Source organism: Egretta garzetta, unplaced genomic scaffold, assembly GCF_000687185.1.
Source record: "Egretta garzetta isolate BGI_Z169 unplaced genomic scaffold, ASM68718v1 scaffold117, whole genome shotgun sequence".
NCBI classification, from domain to species: domain Eukaryota; kingdom Metazoa; phylum Chordata; class Aves; order Pelecaniformes; family Ardeidae; genus Egretta; species Egretta garzetta.
Genome location: NW_009260479.1, coordinates 5,479,725 through 5,500,454, shown reverse-complemented (window position 1 = coordinate 5,500,454; position 20,730 = coordinate 5,479,725). Strand labels below are relative to the sequence as shown.

The following is a 20,730-nucleotide window of genomic DNA, read 5'->3' as shown; positions in this document are numbered from 1 at the left end:
CCCGGGGCCGCTGCCGTCACCAGGCGCAGAAAGTTACCGTCCCCCTGGAATTGTACCTGGGCTCTTCTGGAAATGTGCTTAGCGAGGTGCGACGGGAATTGCGCCGCTCCCGCACGGGCCGGCGGCCGGGTCAGCGTCCCCGTTAGTGACCCTGGCTCTTCTGGGGAGGGGGGGACGGGGCAGGGGGTTATGTCGCTGAGAACTTCTGCTCTGGCGTTTCCTAACTTGCTAGCGGTTGGCGGGCCTTTTATTAGAAATAATCTTATCGCTTGGCTATGGTTATTAATCGTCAAATTAACAGCATTTCATTAAACATTCAGGAAATGTTGCAGCATTTCACCTGGTTTGTATCGCGCTGCTTGTGATGAGCAGTGGGATTCTGGGCCTCATAGCAAAAGGCAGAATTTAACCCCACCGAGCAGGCTTCCCCCTGCGCCGGCTCCAGGCGAGGTGCGACGGGAATTCCGCCGCTCCCGCACGGGCCGGCGGCCGGGTCAGCGTCCCCGTTAGTGACCCTGGCTCTTCTGGGGAGGGGGGGACGGGGCAGGGGGTTATGTCGCTGAGAACTTCTGCTCTGGCGTTTCCTAACTTGCTAGCGGTTGGCGGGCCTTTTATTAGAAATAATCTTATCGCTTGGCTATGGTTATTAATCGTCAAATTAACAGCATTTCATTAAACATTCAGGAAATGTTGCAGCATTTCACCTGGTTTGTATCGCGCTGCTTGTGATGAGCAGTGGGATTCTGGGCCTCATAGCAAAAGGCAGAATTTAACCCCACCGAGCAGGCTTCCCCCTGCACCGGCTCCAGGCAGGGATGCCAGCCAGCTCCAGCCTGCAAGCCTTGGACCGCATTCAGGCAGGGCGGTGCTGGCGCTGGCACCCAGCTTCTCCGGACGATCCCGGCGTAACGGGTCCACAGAGCTTTTGGGTAGGAGCTGGCACATGATGTGAGAAGCCGGCAGGCGCTAACACAGGGCTCACAGTCTGCGTCTCTTGGCGGGGAGAAGGAAGGCAGGAAGGGCATCAAGTGTCGGAATTGGGGGACGATGACACTTGCCGGTGAGCTGCACTTCCAGAGAGCGAGGGAGAACACACAAACGCAAGAGACGGTCGGGGCGTGCCCGATGCCTGCTGTGCTGGTGGGATTACGGAGGGCAAAACCCGACGGGTGCTTTCTGCTGCCTTTTCTGAATCTCTCTCCGGACTTTTTCGTGGAAACCAGCAAAGTAACAATAACAAGGGCTAAAGAAACGAGATGTTTTCTAGTGCTGCTACTTGGGTCTCCGTGCTACCACGTGAAGCGTATCCAAAACAGGCCCAGGACCTTGTTTGGGTGGGATGGGAATTTCCCCATATGGACTCATGCCGTGCTGTGATATTCGTCCTCCGAGCCAGAGAACAGGACCTGGCCTATTGTAGTTACTGGAACAGATGTAGCCTTAGAGACTAGAACATAATTTTGGAAATATACTGCCATCTTTTTGGGGGAGAGATGATTATTTTATCTTTTATACACATGAATACTGACAATTTTGGAACGGGTAGGATTTTTACTTACAACTCAAAGGACAAACGGGGTTTGCAGGCTTTCATAAAGCCTTCTGATTTAAAATTCCTGGTTTGCAAGATGCCAAACATCCTTGACTGTCATTCGATTGATCAAAACACTTAGCAACTGCTGGGACTGAGAGCTTTTTGTTGCGTGGGCCCTTCCCAGAGAAGCCTATGAAGCCCAGAATTAACAGAATCAAGCACAAATTATGGAATATGTGCTCCTGAAAAGATACTGTTATTTTTTGCTTCAGGAACAAACAGGCAAAAATTACATTTAACGGGAAATGGAAATAAAAGGTATTAAATCTGAAGAAGTAAAACTAGATTATGTTCTAATGAAAAAATATGAATGTTTTCATTATCTTACTGACTGGACTTTTAAAAATATATATTAGCACATTCCGGAGTTGAACGGGTCAGTTGAGTACTAACTGGAAATAGAAAATGTAGACAAATACATTAATATATATACACACACATAGATATATAGCATGTACGGCAATGAAAAGGTCTGCACCGGGGATGGAAGAACCCCACACAACAGTACAGACCGGGCAGACAGCGTTTTGCCCAAGAGGACCTGGGTGGCCTCTCGGGCGAGAAGTTTCAGTCTGCAATGTGCCATTGCACATCCCGGAGCATCCCGGCTTATATGAGCAAGAGTGTGGCTATCAGGTCAAGGGATGTAATGATTTTCCCCTCTCCAACAAACCTTGGAATTTTATGTCCAGTTTGGGGTCCTCAGACAGACACTGGCATACTGGGGGGAGTCCAGTGGAAGGTCATCAAGATGATGAGCGGAGTGGTATGTGATGTATAAAGAGAGGGAGAACTGAGTTTATAAATCTTAAAAAGAGAAGGTTAAGGGGAAAATCTTACTGCTGTCTCCAGCTACCTGAGGGGAGGGTGTAGAGAGGGTGGGGGCAAATTCTTCTTAGAGATGCACAGCGATAGGACAGGATGCAATGAATGCAACAGCATCAGATATTCCAGTTAGAAATAAGGAAAGAAATATTCACCTGGAGAGTGGTCAACACTGAAATGGGTCCAGAGAGGCTGTGAAATCTCCATCCTTGGTGACGTTCAGAATTCATCTGGGCAGCACTGCGAGTGACCTGACCTAACTTTGAAGTTGGCCCTTCTTTAATGGGGGTTGGACTCGGTGCTCTCCAGAGGTCTCTTCCAACCCAGATCATTCCATGATTCCGATTCTGCAATCTTTAAGCAGGTTGGCTGAATGCACCAGATTCTGGAGGTGACTGTTGTTATTTTTAAGGACAAAATGCTGTTTACTTTACACAGATTAGTAAGCCCATTGATTTCCTCAGAACTGTTGATATTTATAAAGTGAGTAGAAGGCTGGGATCTGTAGCAAGTGGATAATATTTGTGGAATGATCACACCTATGGAAGTCTCCGAGAAAAGGATCTACACTACAAAGTCAGGGTTATCTCACATCCTCACTGACGGAGCCAGAGGAATTAAAAGCGACTTAGATTTAGCTGGGTTCCCTCCAATAGAGATATTAAGTGGTGCTTGCTACTAAATACCATTTACCGGAGGTACCTTCCAATTCAAAATATCTAGCTGATGGTTGGAGCTTAGGAGGGAATTCCCAACATAATCAGTGCCACTGCCTACGTGCACATCCGAGCAGCATCTGCTCTTGGGGACAGGATGAACGGACTTACACTGTGAATCTGCAGGCAGATCTTTGGAACCTCTGCACTTAGCTGGCAGAGAAAGGAGAGGAGATGGCTCAGGAGGTGTTTTTGCTGAGCATATTAAATGAATACGTGAGAATGTCAGTCTACAGGGTAGGTGGAGCTGCTAGGTTAAACAAGGATTAAAGGAACGCGTTTACTCGCTGTATATATACCAACACTGAAAGCGCTGCTCCGTTGCCAGTCAGACTGCTCAGTAAGTGTGCATCCTGCCAAGGCAATTTTGGGAACTCGGGTCTTCATTACTGAAACTCCATTTAACATTCCTCAATGCCAGCTCACACTTTTTACATCCAGACATGGATGTAGACAAAGCAAGTGCACACCACCCGCTCCTCTCCTGTAACAGCAAAATGTTCAAATACAAACAGTTCAAATGCACAAATGGTCAGGTTGTTCTCACACCCTCAGAGCTCATCCACACCTCTGAGTCTCACTCTGGTCTTCCAAAATCAAGGTCTCCAGGGATGGCCAATATCAGCACTGTGATAGACTCTGATGATCCCCCACCTCTGGCTCAAGTGTCCTGTGGACTTGATGATCTTAAAGGTCTTTTCCAACCTAAACGATTCTATGTGGTATTAGGACTGTAGTTTTGGGAGAGGGGGAATGCTGAACCAGACCTTTTCATGGATACACACCAGCTTTTATGAAACTCATCTTTTTGTCTAATTCATCCCATAAAAGCTGTCTCAGGTGCAGGGGAGTAGCTCCACCTGGGAGGAAGACTGAGTGACTCCCTCCCTCTCCAGAGGTCGATGTATTTGGAGCAACGCCATCAAGGTTCAAAGCATCACAGCTCAGGCTACGGGCTTGAATCATGATGCCTCATATCCCATGTAAGCATTTTAATTGCCAAGTGGCTGGATATTCTGGGTAGCTATCTCTCAGGTTTCTTATGTTGAAGCTGTTTAATAATCACGTATTTACTGGACCATGGACTTACCTGAGATTTTCTAACATCCCGGCCAAGTGCCACAGCAATGGAAAGGTGGAGTCAGCCTTTCTCTCCCAGTAACTTCCTGCAGAGTGGAGCAATTCCTGCTTCCTACTGACTGAGAAGCAGAGATTAATCCTGCCCTGTGTTCGTAGGACACTCAGCAGGTCTGTGGGAGTATGTTGGAGGAATGGGAATAAGGAGGACCTGAGTGCCCCACATCCCCAGAGTGCCCCAGTGACTGACCTGTTTGCCAAACTGGGTTCTGTTGCCTCAGATGATTATAAGGAACTTTAAAAATTCTCTTTGTCCTGGGGCAGGAATGAAAACACTGAGTTGAAATCCTGTTGTCTTTTTATTTGTATGTCTGGAAAACCATTCCTCATCCAGCCTCTAATGGCAGGTCTCAGTCGGTTTAGGGCATGCAAGCTTTCCTTGAGGAATTGTCACAAATTGTATAACTTCAGTGCCATAACTTCAGTATTGTTTAATTCTGCAATAGGTACAAAGCAGGACACGAACAAAAGCTGGTCAACAGAGCAGCCTCTTCGTGTATTGCTCTTGTTTAGAGCATAGTCTTCGTATGTGTAGACCCTGTGGTAAGTGTCTCAGTCCTCGTGTCTCCTGGATTTGGCCACAGTCCGTAACACAGTCAGCTTAAAGGGAGGATGGACCCCAGTACCTTGCAGTACTGTGTGTGTCTCAGTAAATGGACTGCCAGGAGTGCTCATCAGTCTTCTGCCCAACATGAATTAACTCCTGCTGGAGTTAAACCCTTCGTTCTTGCATAGCAAAAACCACGTTCATGGTCAAAGGACCAGATGAAATGTAACTTCATTCAGTCTTACAGGCAACTCCTGCATCATTCACTGCTGCAGTTAAAGTTGCACTCGGTGTAAATAAATGAAATGTAAATAATTTTATCACTTCTTTCACGCCTTAAGGGACAACATTAATCAGCTGTGTAATTTCAGGGGAGTCAGCAGAGTTACGCTAGGTGTCATATTGGCTTTTAGTCAAAGGTGCTTTGCAGTGAGTAGTTATGACAGTAACACAATAACGTGGAGCCTGCCTCAGGGGGTGCTGCCCTCATAAGGCATCCACAGGTTTCATTTATTACTCTGGTGATAGCAAATTTTGAACACATATATACAGCAGCACCTGTGATCTTCTTTACCTGTGGTCAGACTCTGAGGGACTTGGTCTCTGCAGGTTGCTTACAAATCACAATAGAAAATTATCCGTATTTCCGATGTAAAAAAAAAAAAAAAAGTTTAAAAATATCAGATTATGTCATGTTTCTGGGAGTACACAGTATCCTGCGGTTCTGTTGTCAATCATCTAGAATAGCAGGCCTATAGAAAAACGAGAAGAAACTGTGTGTGGGAAGACTAGGTAACTCTAACTTAATACATGAACTTTGGCAATCGAAGCTGCCAATGCAAACTATCAGGATTCTGCCAGGGAGACAGATGGCACCATGACAGCAAATGGATGGGTCTCTAAAACTCAATTATCATTTCGGTTCAGACCCTTTTTCCGTCTGCCAAGTTGTGGAAGAGATTTGTTTATCTTGAGCTTTATGCGTTTTGGCAGATAATTTGCATAGGTCTGAAGCTATAGGGAAGGCTGTGATAGTTTAGGCTGAACATGTTTTTTCTGTTGTGTGTTGTTTTCCAGGTTACCTGTCTGCTTCCTTGCAGATGGTAGGTTTCTGAACATTTATTTACATAAATCCATCCGTAGCCTGGAAATGTTCTTTCAGAACTCCAGAGGCAACACGTTTTTAAGATCCATTTGCCATAATAAGGAGAGAAATCACTCTCAACAGTTTTTCAGGCCAGCAGTTCTTCAACTTTTTTTCTTCTACCTCCTTCCATCCCCACTCTGCTCCCTTGGGCTCCCTGGCAGTGTGTTGCCATGCCCATGTCTTCCTTGGCTGGAGTACCTTATCCCCAAACCAGCATTAACTTCAGCATTCAAGACTGGTTTTCTAATTGTAACAAGTTGGCACTATGTGCAAAAATGAAACCACCGATGCCCATCATCAAATGATGTCTTCAGTGGGAAATTCTTTTCTCTTCTTCTACCCCAATAGCCTAACTTCTTTATATGCTGTTGGTTGCTGCCTTCTAAAAGACATGTAGATTGTGGTGCTTAGGGACATGGGTTAGCGGTGGTCTTGGCAGCGTTAGGTTAACGGTTGGACTTGATGGTCTTAAAGGTCTTTTCCAACCTAAACGATTCTATGATCCTGTGATTTTTCCCTGGAGATTTCTGAACACCCACAGCCACATCTCTACCTGCCAAAGGAAGCACTGGCGTAGCTGTGCAGCTTTCCCAGCTTGGGTATCACTGGTGAATGTCTCAGATTCATATTCACATGCTGCTTCCTTCCAGCTGTGGAATATTTTCCTCCCCCTGATTACTCGATGTCCCCGTATGTTTCCCTGCCCCTGCCTGCCCCGGTCACGCAGAGCAGCAAAACTGCTGGTAATTTAAGCAAGGTAAATCCCCAGTATTTTCAAGCCACGCAACATGGCAGGTCGTTAGAGAAAACGGGAAAGCTGTGGAATTTTACTTATTTATATTTCCTATCCATGTTGCTATTTAAGCGACTGAGAGGCTCACACAAATGAGAGGAATTAGAAAAAGTCAAATGGTAGGATATGACCACGCATTTTCTTTCGGCAACTGAAATGAGTCTGCTCCCATGCTTGTGAAGAAATTGTTTGCAGACGTCTCCTGGAGGCTGACAAAAAGCTTGCCTCTTGATCACAGTCAAGACAGCAAACTTTTCCAGTGATCGGAGCAGAGGCAGCAGTTTTTAAAGGACCCGAACCATCATTTCTCTCATGGAATTTGGCAGTATCATGTTACAAATATTTTATTTTGGTTCCTTCTGCTGCAGCAGGCACCTGATCAAGCAATGTCTTCTTGCTACAGCTATAAAATTCTCTGAACCCATGGGATGAAAGCAGTTGTATGTCTAAATGTGTCTCTATTTTTCACACGGATTTTTATTAGTAACATCATTATTTTTGACAACCTGTATTCACTGCTTTGACAGCAAAATGTTGCCAGACTGTTCTTAATTGTCTAGCGATGCATTTTATTATAAAACAGCTGATTTTTTTTTTTTTTGCTGTCTGTGAGTCCAGGTTGGTAGACTGTAACTCAGAGGTGGTGGCCCAGTGGTTTGCAACCTGCAGCAGCTCACCAGTGCTTCACCTTCAGCTCCCACACTGGGGACGTGACGTGTGAGGGTGGGAATATGCTCAGGCAAAAGCTGGTGGTGGTAAAACTGATCCGGCAAGCGTGGCAGAGGCTGGCATCTCTGAGTTCCTCTGGGGTACAGCTGTGTGCCCATCCATGCCCTGTCCCACAGTGAATCATAGAATCATAGAATCGCTTTGGTGGGAAAAGACCTTTAAGATCATAGGGTCCACCCTTTAACCTACCCCTGCCATCCCACCACTAAACCATGTCCCTAAGCACCTCATCTATCCTTCTTTTAAATACCTCCAGGGATGGGGACTCGACCACCTCCTTGGGCAGCCTATTCCAGAGCCTGACAACCCTTTCGGTGAAGAAGAAACCAGTGAAGTGTGAAGCCACCAGGCTTGGAGGGAGCTGCTGGCATCTGCCACCAGTGAGTTTCTCCTTCCTTTTCAGAGCCCTCCCTTTCATCATGGTCGAGTCCCCATCCCTGGAGGTATTTAAAGACAGGTAGGTGAGGTGCTTAGGGACATGGGTTAGTGGTGGACAGGTACGGTTGGACTCGATGATCTTAAAGGTCTTTTCCAACCTAAACGATCCTGTGATTCTATGATCTTTCTTCAGGTGCCTCCAGGTAGATGCAATGTGTCTTGTAATTCTTGTCCCTGCGGAGATTTTAGTATGTGACCTGAAAGGTAAGGGGCCTGGTGGGCCTTGTTAAGCTGGTGGCTTCTGTAAATCCATTTTCCATACGTCCTTTTTCCACCTGTAAGTACCACAGACCCTCTTCTGCGGTTACTTTCTACTTTCAGGTTTTGACTGTATCACAGTGCATCTGGACTCAGCTGCTAAAGGCGCCAAAAAGGTGACCTCCCTATCAGGATTTCAGTGTAAATTTAATAAAAATCTTCCATTTTGATACCATTGAATTATTCAGGGCCTCATATGAGCATAATTCATGGGTGTCTTCATTAAAGAAGGTATTATCCGTCTGCACAGTAGATGGCTCACCTATTACTTGAAAAGCTGAATCTCATTTTGGAAACAAAAAAATCGCTATGTTTTTTAAAAGGACCCCTCATCTGACCCGATACATCTTCAGAGCTTTCTGGGCAGACTGTCAGTGTCCTTCCTCCTCCCCACATTTCACCATCTTCGCTGTATGCTAATGCCTCTCCTTTCTTCTACACGTTATTGAGCAGTAGAACAGTTAACGTGGTCAGCTTTTAAAACATCATCACTAGCAACTGACTTGGCAGCAGGGTTCTAAGGGCAGTTTTGTAACCGCGACCAATAATTCAGTGGAAAAATGAGAAAAAAAACATTTTCACGTTCTAAAGCCTTTCATCCACCGTTCACACACATGACATCCCCTCTCCCTTAGCTTTGCCTCCTCGCACTATTCTCAGTCTTGCAGAGCACCCCCCCCTCCCCCCATCTGCTCCCCATCCCTCCTGTTTCACTCATGCTCCAGCCAGTCTGGCTGCCGGTGCTCTGTCCTCCTGCCATCGTCCCTCCTGCTGCACGGCCTCACCTCGATGGGTGTCTGCAAGTGGAGTCCAGAGCTCGCTGTGTTGTGAGGAAGAGGCACAAAAGCAAATGGTCTCTGCCATGGTGCACGTTCGCTGTTCCAAGGAGGTTTTCTTGCAGTTTTTCTGTTTTTATGACAGCTGTGACTGTAAGGAACCATAAATCCCCATGTCCTTGCCCCAGATAATCCCTCCTGCCCAGGGAGAGACATGCCCCATTAAACACCGCATTACAGCCTCAGATTAATGCCAAGTCTTGCAAAGGAGCACCACGGGTCGTGGAGAACCACGGGGGGTTCATTAGGGTGCATCTTGCAAACAATTACTGATAAACACCCAGCTGGACTGTTTTACACAGGTGAGGTTTAGCGTGAGGGCCTGGGTTGTGTAAATAGCCATCAATACGCCTAGCCTTTATTATAAAAATTTATGGCAGCTGCTTTCTGCGAGCATCAGTGAAATAGGTGAGGAAATAGATTTTTGTAAGCAATCTCTGGCTCTGGGTGCATCTCCTCCATTCATTTCAAGGAGGATTATTATTTGAAAAAGTAGTAAGATTTTTTTGTAAAACTGAAATGTCTAAAATGTAGATATCTAAATCCTCTGGACTGCTTAGTAAATCTCAAAAAGACATCCCTGTCTGAATCAAGCTTTCTTTTCTTTATCTGAATAATAATACTCCTATAGTAGCTTTTATAGCCTTTATCCTTCAGCGTGAAGAGAGACATGGGTGAGCTTTTGCTGTGCACAAGCAAGACCAAACGGTCTCTGAGGTACATGCAGTAAGCAATCAGTCAGCCTCTTATGAGAAATTACCCTCCGCAAATTGAGATAAACTAAACGATGACATATATGCGTCTGTTCTTGTCGGCTTAATGTAAAGAGAGTTAGATTCACCTCCCTGCGTTGCGCTCTTCCATCCCTTGCCCTGAGGCAGGAGCGTGCACGCAAAACCAGTGGGGGTATGGAAGTTTTAGGTATTTACCAACTGGATTATTTATGAATGTGTGAGTCAACCCCTGGCATGTAGGAGAGCTGCGTGGTAACTTGGCTCTTCTGGGGAGGGCGGATCTTCGTGTATCCTGTCATGGGCCTAAATATTTGCATTGATTAGGTCCCAGTTGGGTGCTTTTATCATTTAACCGTTATGAGCACTGTCTGAATCATAAATTACGAACATGTACATATAAAGCATGAAATGTGTAGAGCGCTACAACTAGGTGGTGTATATCTTAGCCATTGGAACGTGGCCTGTGGGTCATTTTTTACATTGACTGGTTTCAGGAACGCGTCCTCATTCGTGACTGTGTTTAATTTCAAGTATGCGCTTTAGTCTTATCAAATTGAGCAGGGTTTGAGGATATGCTTAAAGCTAAGACTGTGATTTTGGAGCATCCCTGACTCAAAGACAGACCTTGGGAAAATTGTCACAAAATATATGAGGTAAAAAGCTTAGACTGTAGAGAAATGTAACTATGGAAATATCCCTTCCCTTTTAGGAGAACAGACTAGAAATGTATCCAATTCTCTAAGGATAAGGGCAAGCAACACTAAGGAAAACACTACCCTACACATTTAGAATGAGTTGAATCAATTGACAGCTATCCAGCCACAGAGAAAAATAATGTAACTGCGAGCAGCAAAATGGTTCTGCCTAATAGTTAAACATCAGTAAGCGCCGCTGTGTCTAATAAAATGCAGATCTCATTATCTGTTTGTTATGTGCATCGCGAGATAACTGTTCAAGTTGAAAAGTATAAAAATGTGATTTAATTCACTGACATTTTGGATACAAGAGGGTCAGGTTGGTCTTGTAACAAATAACAGCTTGGGGCATATGGAAAGGAGTGTAATTGAAGATAAGGCTCTAGCAAGATGAGTGGAAAATGTAATAGAGTTCAAGGATACATTAAACAAATGTATCCCAGCCTCCACACTGTAATCACCTATGTGTGCCACGAGGCAAACAGCAAATGTAATTGACACCCTGAAGGAAGAGCATCCCAGCTTTGGCGCTTGCTGCCCCATGCCACGGTTTCTTCCATTTGCAGCACTGACAATTCAGACTTGGCAACTCCTGGGCCCCTGAGGCTGCTCTAATTTATATAGGGAACTCAGCACGCTCTAAATAAAGTCAGAGGAGTTTTCAGTGGCTTCTTTCAAGGCTAAACCTGTATCTGAGAGCATCTACCGCAGTGCCATAGATTGAAAATGACCAACATTGACATGAATATAACAGAAGCCTCAGTGACGAAGGAGGGTGTGATGGTTCGACCTTGACCCAATACAGAGGGGGACGGTCCTTTACTCACATTTGAGACCTAACAAGTTTAGGCTCTAGTAGAGGTGGTGGAGTCACCATCCCTGGAGGTGTTAAAAAAAATGTGTAGTTGTGGCATTTTGGGACATGGTTTAGTAGGGATGGTGGTGTTGGGTTGATGGTTGGACTTGATGATCTTGGAGGTCTTTTCCAACCTTAATGATTCTCTGATTCTCTATACCAAAAGCAGAAGGGGCAGCTTCCTTGTAGTCTGGTGGCCTGGAGAGGTTCAATGTTTTAACGTTTTCCTGTGTGTGTGGTATGGGAGTTGCCTCTTTTCCCCAATTCCTGGGCAGCTTCAGCCATACCTGACCGGGCTGTAGAGGCATCAGGGATATGGTAGGGGTGAAAGACCTTGCTAGACACTGGAGGAAGCACACCATGAACTTAAACCTTGTCTGGCCTCAGCCAGTTCATGGAGGAATTAGACCTTGAGACATAAATCGATTGTAGGCTTCCTTGGTTCAGAGAGCTATTTGTTCATATTGCAGGAGCTTCAGCATATCACAGAGCATATCTGTCAAGTAACCAGAACATTTAGGGACTTACAGAGCCTTTATTTCCCTGAAAGCCTCCTGGAAGCAATAAAAGAGCGAGCCAGGACTGGCCTGAAGCAGTATGCCTGCATTCGTCCTGAGCTTAGCTCTAATGAGAGAAGTCTTGACAGCGAGACCTGTTTCTTTGAATTCCAACTCCTGGTTAGCACTAAGTAGTTGAGATCATTAAAACAGACTTACTCTAGATACCCAATCAATAATTCTAATTTTTTTTGCATTGAAGAGTGGCAGGCAATTAGAGACTTAAGTAACAAATGTGTTACTTCATAATGTTTTCTGCTTGGCATACTAAAGAGGCAGAGAGTTCTAGATATCCATCTCTAATTAATTAAGCCGTCTCTGAGGTCATGTTAAAATTATCGATCAACTAAGGGCAGCAGTGGATTCTCCATCTCTTGATGTCTTCAGATCCAGATTCAGTATCTTTCAGTAAGTTCTCCTTTGACTAATGAGTCACTCAAGATACTCAGCTCACAGCAAGAGTATTTTGGATGAAATGTGAAGATTTAAGAAAGGCTGACCAGAAGACCTACTGGTTTCTTCTGGCCTCAAGGCTGTTACCAGAATGCTGTCAGAACATGTTTTTCAAGAATGTTGGTGTAAGTTCCTCGTTTCATTTGAAAAAATGTGAGAAGTAGAAATCAGGTTCCTTTACATAGGACAGTAACATCCAGGTGTAAGTACTGGGAGCCTCCCAAAGCTGCAACCACAAATGCGTGACAAATGCAGTCAGCTTCTCTGCTTTTACCATATCATAGGCAGATAAGTATGTATATCTCTGTCTATGCTTAAGGATGCGCAGGCACATCTTTCAGATACCCTGAAAACGCTGCTCTAAGCCTCAGCATTTGGGAAGGCCAGAAAACAGAAATGTACTCCCAGACAGGGGCTGTTTTTAGAGAAAAACAACGGATTGATCAGTTCTGCTCCTTGTGCTCTATGTGAAAGGTTAATCTAAGTGATCTTCCAGCCAGTTGGAGGAGCTGCTCCAAAGATGATGGAGTTTCTGTGAATTTACATCAGCCAGGGAAAGTTTCCTGGCAGAAATATTTTTCATCAGTTTTAGCTCTAAGACCCCATGGCTACATCGAATTCCTCTGGCAGTGCAGGCGGCCAGACGGGCTTGTGTAGCTGCTGCCCTCCATCTCCCACTCCAAGAACCCCGAGTTGCTGCCTGTGCTGAGCCAGCACCGGGTTAACCAAGTCAGGAAAGTGACCTGTGGGAAAACCAACCATTTTTAATAGCCTGTTCTCAGCAAGATCAGCGTGGGTCACCCCCAAGGCACTAAAACTTTTGTGTGAGCCTAGTGCTGAAAAAAGTGCAGAGGCAGAAATGAGTGACCAGAACCAGGGGAAATTTTGGGGTAGTTTAAGTCAACTTAAGTGAGATTGCAGGTTGGAGGATCTACGTTAGGAGCAGACAGGGTCCTCCCATCTCAGCAGCATGGACCTCTCCTTCATGCTGCTTCAGGCCTTGCATAAATCCAGGCTCAAGGAATTAGACCAGATGATTAGCTTTCAGCGAGTTTGGCTCCGTGTTGGTCAGATAAAAGTCACAACCTGTTTGAGAGGAGCAACAGTCGTATGGCAAACACCAACCAACCAACCAACCAACCGGGCTGCCACGGTGAGGAGGGAGGAAACCTCTGAGCAGCAGCTGTGAGCCAGCAGAATAGGACAGCTGTGATGAGATGCCACGTCCTCAGGCAAGTGTCTTCTGTCCATTCTTCTCTCCTGATGAGTAAAACAGTTAACTTTCTGGACAACATATGGATAGAGAGCGATGTGATGTAAAGGTTTTATCAGTAGAACTTTAGAGCTTTTACTCTACTCATAACCGCAAAGCCATAAACCAGAGATCATCTCAGGGAAGTACCCAGGCTTGCTCCTCATGCTGTTCCGTAACATGCTCTCGAATGCCACCAACTTTGGTTGCCTTTTTCTGCATTTATGCATTAATAATGTAAAAATAAATACAAGTGTTAGCATCCTTTGAATCACATAATAAAGATTTGGCACAAATGATGCCAAGTTTGTTCCTTTCTAGAAAAAGTCATTTTAGTAACTCCAGGTTTCATTAACTTTTTTTCAAGCCTGCATGAATGAAAGCCCAGGCTTAAAGGAAAATCTCCATTCTCCATTGTTTGCCTGATACTAATTTACCTAAATGGAAAGCCTGTAAATGAAGGAAGTCTTGACAAGCTACAAAGAAGGGCTACAGAGATAATTACCCACCATGTTTCACGAACATTTTTTCTCAAACTCAGAAAATATACAGAAACTGGTAGGTACCTTAGTAGGAGCAGAAGCAACTTCTCCTGAGACGCAAAGAACGGAGCCTATAAATTATAGTATCACATTTTATTTGTGGCAAATTATTTGGTTTTGCCCTAAGCAGTAGGAAGACTTGCATTCTTCTTTCCTGGGAAATTAAAATCAGGTCCAGAACTTATTAAGAAATTATTATAGTGTTTTACATATATATATATATTTATATATGTAAAACTATGTATATATGTATCTAGAAAATTTATATAGAGAGGGTTATTGGTAGTCTGAGGGAAAGACAGAAAGAAAGAATCAGCCTCACTTACGGAACAAAAGACTTAAATCAGATATTAGGGAAGACTTTCTAACCATAAGGAATTTTTACAACACTAGGGCAAGGTATCGGGAAGGCTGTGCAGACGTTATCACGGGCAGTTTTAAAGGAGAGCGATTACCTAGGGGTTCCTTCAGCTCTCCCCCAGCTCCTGGCAGCTGTATGTGTGGAGACTCTGCAGTTTTGAAGAGCCCTGCATCAGTCTGCTAATTAATTCCTATATTAGCTAAAAACTAGTGCACAGCCCTCCCAGCAGACCTACCTGAAGCAAGCCCCATAAGGATGTGGTGCTATGTTACACTTGTTGGAGAAGGTCTTGGAGCAGGATTGGCTTTAGAGGAGAGTAACCAGTGCAACTACACTGCGTACCGTCCCGCTAGCTGAGTTTTGATAAAGGCATACCCAGCTGCAGCTTAGGGCCGCTTTTTTATCCTTGCAGTGTGACACACAACATCTCATTCACCCTCCCCTGTGGGGTAATATGCCAGACACACTCCTTAGCGGGTAATAGAAGGGAGCAGATCTCCTCCTTTAACACCATGTCTCACTTCTGATAAAAAAGCCGTTTGTTAGATGTGCTGAGCGCATGGTCCTCCCCTGCTCATTTGTGCACAGTTATAGTAAAGGTACGCCTTGTCACTTGGCACTTGCAAAACATTTTGTAACTATTATATTAGAAAAGAAAACTGTCAAGCAAATGACAAGGCATTCTGAGTGCAGTTCTGGAACTGGAAGAGAATTGAAAATGAAAGTATCCTTTCCAAGGGAGCCTTTTAGGATTCAGTGTGGCAGTACAGATAAAAGGGAAGTTTTTAATTATAAATCATATTGCCATTGCAAGTAGTCTCACTGAAGGAAAGAGGAAAGATGCATAGACAGTTCAAGCCAAAGCAGAGCCCTCTATGTAACCTGTTTTGCATATTTTGGTTCAGATTATAGAACCAGATTCTTGTTCACGTTAAGAAATCGGTATGATGATAGCGCAGGAAGCATGCCCCCTGTGACTTCTCAACAACCGTCCAGACAGTTTGAAACCAATCGGCTTTCTGTAAAAAAACTGGGTACTTTGTGAAGATGTATTTTATTGGAAAAGTAACATCTAGAGAGCCAGCTGCTACCAAAAGAGTATGTATTATTAACAAAGGACTCGGAAAGCCTTCTGCTCACTGGAGTAAAACAAATACACAGTTTAACCTAAGCTCTGAATTTAATTAACTGCAAGGAAAAAATCACTGTTGTTTTTTCACAAGCAATTATGGCTAAATATGATATCGTAGGTGCATATGAATTTTTCATAAAATCATTTGTGCACACAAATAAGGCATTTATGTAAGCAAAGACTAATTGTCTGCACAAATCTTGTCTACTCAGTGGGCTTTCACTATGTGCAAGCAATGCCTGTTGCAAAATAACGATGGCTTTACAGCTTTTCTGGAAACGTGGTCATAAACGACTGTGTACAGAACTCTCATACTTAAGACAGATACTGTGCTTGGTGTGTTTATGGTACAGATAATGTGCTGTTCAGATCATTGAGGACTGCAGCGATGTGCGCGATCTCTGTTCAGTCTGTCCACTAGAGTAACTGAGCCCAGAAATACACTCGTGTTAAGGCACAATTGATCTCTGCGAGGGGTTGCTCCCACGCAATTACACCGCTGTGGCTGCATCAGAGCAGAGGCCAGACTTACAGAGTCCAGTCTTGAATGTTTCTTGGGTACATTAAGGTTCTGCCACGTGCTCAGCATCTCGGCAGGAGTTAAGTTCCTTTGAACTAGTCCCATCGCTGTGTGTTGTCATCAGACCTACCACCAGTCACTGGGTTTGACACACGAGCGTGCTACCATGTGACCGAGCGCCCCACGTTAGGTGATGGGCACAAGCCCAGTGGTGTGACAGGGAAACACTGCAAACCCTTCGGAAAGAGGAGGAAATGAATACTGTTAGAAGAAAATTTATCACTCCGGATCCTGCAGCCCAAGAAAGATGAGGCTGCTGCTGCTCCGTGTCTCCAGGTCCAACCGGTAGCGAGGCTGAACGTGTGTTCCCAGACAGCACACACACAGAAGTGCACATATAGGCTACATACACACATACACGGCCAGCCACATACATCACAGACACACTCAGAGCACTCACAGCAACATGGACAGTGCCAATGGCCTTCTCCTGCTCCCCCTCTGGCTGGAGTGTATGGAAGTCCACTAGTGAGAGTATATATATATATACAGACAAGTTTACAATGAGGGTCGCTCCAGCAGCTGCTCTCAGACACTCAGTCTGCCCAGTAGCTGGCCCCTCAATCCCAGTCTCCCCAGTTGCTGGCATCTGGACGTTTGAGCCCTGAGGCTGCAGCCCCACTCCAGCTGGTGGTACGGAATGTCAGACACACACACAGTTGGCCAGGACTTCCCAGGTCCCATAGGTGACCCCACTGGAGATAGATACACAGGTGCTCTCACACCCAGCGCTGGCCCTTAGAGACCTGCTCACCCCCTTGGCTCGTGGGCTGCTTCACCTATTCACCCCCTGGCCCAGACTGGTCTGGGGCTGGTGGCTTTGCTGGGACAGCCCCAGGAGGGGCCTGGACAAGGTGGTGGTACCTTGGAGTGCCCCTGTGCTCCTCTGGCTTGTGCAGATGGGCCTTTGATGGGCTGATGATCCCTGGGATGGGCCTGGGAGCAGCCTGGCAGGATATTATTTGGGCTCTCCCTCCTGCCATTGTCACTCTGAGCTCATGCAGATGAGCTTTACCTCATAACGTAACAAATCCATATTGAGGCTTAGATATAGGTGAACCCTTTGTTCTATGCCATGCTATGACCAGCCCACTGAATTTGACTTAGTTCTGTGTGCTGACTGGTGAGCAGAACCCAGAATTTATTTCTGGCAAATACAGGGGATATTTTTCTTGTTCAGCAACACACTTTTTCAATCCCGTTTTCTGCTCTCATGGTGGGTAAACTAGATCACACACATGCTGCAGAAATTTGAGCTATTTAGTTTTGTTAGAAATAGTCTAATTACTAGAATTTAAATAACTTGTTGACAGGTGACTCGTGGAATACAAAAAGAAGTAAAAGATATGTTCCTTAATTTAATTCTACTGCTTATTCAGAAGATAATTAAGGGGAAGAATTTGTGACTCATGTGAGTAGTCTTTTCTCCTGGGAGTGGTCACCTTGAAGCCAACAAAACTGTGGATAAAAAAAAAAAAGATACTTCTGTGTGAGCAGATTAGTATCACTGCTGATAATACAACAGCCACTCTATGTGAGCCAAAATCCAATACTGAGATTGACAAAATTACTTCTCAGGGGCCACTAAAACTGTTAGGTGTCTACACTTCCACCAGGCAAGTTTTCTGTAGACCTGCTGCTGCGCGTTGTTTCACGACACACGTAGGAATGCCTTTGCTTTGGCTGTGCCGCGCAGGTGGTGACCTACCTGGCATCTACTCGAGCTCAGGCAAGATTTTCCAAGTCCTTCTTCTTTCACCAAGCACAGCTATGGGGCTCTGTCCAGGAGCTGCTATCAGGGCTTATTCGTTCGGTGGAAGGAGGATGCGATGGTCTCATTCTTCCCATTTTTTGTCAAAAGCTCTGTGGTTAAAGAACACAGAGAGGATGTAGGCATCCAGCGGCCACACCTACCTCACTCACACCTCAGGGAAGTTGCTTTTACTGCATTCAGGAAGAGCAGGACAGACCCCAATGTCCATGCCCTACATCCCAGGTCAGGGCCCCAACAACTTCATCTTTGGTTTCCAGGACTGAATATATAAAACAAATTTCTTTTGGTAAAGCTATTTTAGTTAATTCTTAACCTCTCTTTCTCCTTCACATTACATTACACTTCTATACTGTGTGTGGAATTACACTTTATTCTTGCATTTTAGTCATAATTCATCAAAAAGAACAATTCTGGTTAAGGGTGACACCTTATTAACAAGTATCTTTTTGTGGAAAACTGTGTTTGCAATGAATTTCAGTGATTTAAGGCAGTAATCTCACCTTGTGTTGCTAATATATGATAGTTTGTAGACAATTTTCAAATTGTTGGGTTTTAAAATACAAAGTTTATCCCATATTCTTCTGATTTGACTAGGTGAACAAACCAAAGATCCAAAGTGGCCCCACCTGATGCGGCAATAGCACAATTTCAGCTGAAGGTTTGGGAAGGGGCATTATTATTAAAAATCACATTCAGAGTGTGCTGGTTGTTTGCATTATGCTGCTTTGTCAGTATTAGCATAGCGCCCGATTTGAAATACCTGTAATCTTGGAGTTGTACAAAGAACGAAAAATAATGTGGCTATGGTAAATCCAAAGGATAGGGAGGCCAGGGGAACTTCTTAGAGTAACAAAGGAAGGAGGCTGAGCCGAGAAATCAAGAGGACAAATCGTTTTGGTTTTCTTTGTGTGGAGTGGGAATATGCAATAGCCTATGAGATTAGATATAAGGAAAGTACTCTTGTGAGAAGGGGCAATTTAGCAATCACACTGAGAAAGAAGATGAAGCCAAGTAGTGAATGACAGCATGAAGAGAAAAGAACTCAGAGAAAAATGTGGAAGAGAAACCTGAGAGACACCGATATTTATGAAAGAAAAGAGGTGAGAATTACCAGTGCTGGAAGATGCAGATGACTACAGAGGCAATGAAATCCAAAAGGAAAGGAAACTCAGGAAGCGATAGTGTTAATGATATCTGATAGGTCAAGAAGAATAAGAAAAACATTTCGCTGCAAGGTGAATGAAGATTTTGGTCACAGTAGTTCTAATTTAGTGGGAAGTCAAAATGGATCAAAAATGGAGCTGGGAAGAGTGAAAATTGTGGAACAAAGAAAGCAAGGGCTGGACTTGGGGGGGCCTGGAAGGTGGCTATAAAGGAAAGCAAGGCTCAGAGACGTGTTTTTCAAAGATAGTCCAGGAAATGCTTGGGGCGGAGGAAAATGACCCTAAACAAGAGTTATTAGAAAAGATAGGAGGTGAGATGAGAATATAAATTATTGGGTGAAAAGGATAAACAGATTTAAAAGCAGGTGGTTATTCCTACTTTTTTTTTTCCTGTACTAGGAAAAAAGTGTATCATGTAAAAGTTCAAGGACTTTTTTACCACGGTTTTCACTAAAAATAAAACCTACAACCGAAGGGTACGATCTCTTTCTGGAGTAGGAAAAGAACGGGTGATAGGTTGGGTGTTTCTTACATAGCTGGAGTAGAAAGGGGTAGATGTCTTGTGGAGATGCAGGAGTCCAGAAGAAAGGCAGATGAAGCGCCTTCCTTGGAAGAGGACAAGAAGGAAGTTAGGAACTTGTATACTATGAATTCTACTTCAACTCCCCCCCCAAATCCTGCATGAATAATAAATTGCTTGTAAACAGATTAATAGTTTCTACCAGCTATGTTTCAATAATAACCCGGGTTAAAGAAATCTAGTTTTCTCTTGGGAAAGTGTGATAGGCCTTGTAGATAGGAGGCAAACAATAGGCGTCCTCTATTTTTATCTCAGTAAGCCTTCTGGTACCATCTTGTAGCATTGCTCCGAAGTATGGGAGGGAAATATGGTCCATGTATTATGTGTATTATGAGGGGTCCAAAACTCCTTTGGAAAGCCAAGGTGCGGGGGCAAGACTCACCTGGCTGCGCAGATGTTTAAAATACGCCAGATGAAAGTGCTCATTTCTCTCTGTTGACGATAAGGGTAATTTGCATAAAGGTGGTGATTTCTGTTTTCCCATCAGTTATCTGAAGTTAGGTGAGGTACATCCCCTCTAGGTCTGAACAGTTTACTGTCAACATAGGATGCTTTGAGTGGGCTTTTGGCTCTAGGTCTGAACAGTTTACTGTCAACATAGGAGGATGCTTTGAGTGGGCTTTTGAGAGAAAATGTCTGGTTTTGGTAGTAGTCACTATGTTCATTAACGAGCTGGATGCTGGAATACATGCTGTGCCTGCTGGATTTGCACACCCCCAGCTGGAAGGGCTAATGCTTTCTTGGGGAAAGGACTGAATTTTGAAAGGTTCTGGATGAACTGAAAAAAACGGTTCGAAACCGGGAAGTAGAAAATGTTGCTGATTTGCGTAGTATATAGTCTCTCGTATACTGTCTGTCACTGCTTGCCGTGGTTGAGTCGCCGGCTGTTCCTCGATTTAAAACCGGAGAGTCGAGACGAGAGCCTGAGCAGTGAGGGAGCTGGGAGCACCGGAGGCCGCGACTCCTCGCTTTCACCGCGGTTTTGAGTGTGGGGAGGGCGGCTCCGGCCTGGCTCGGTCCCGAGCCACGCA

The 20,730-nt window shown here is 44.7% G+C and overlaps 1 protein-coding gene across 1 annotated transcript in view; it reads left to right on the top strand.

Moving 5' to 3' along the window:
• Positions 1-815: 815 nt before the first annotated feature.
• The window catches only part of PAXIP1 (PAX interacting protein 1), a 58,872-nt gene continuing 38,957 nt past the window's right edge, over positions 816-20,730 (top strand). The window contains exon 1 of the mRNA XM_035899645.1: positions 816-929. Coding sequence (XP_035755538.1) covers positions 816-929 — 114 coding nt within the window. The remainder of the gene's footprint in view (positions 930-20,730) is intronic.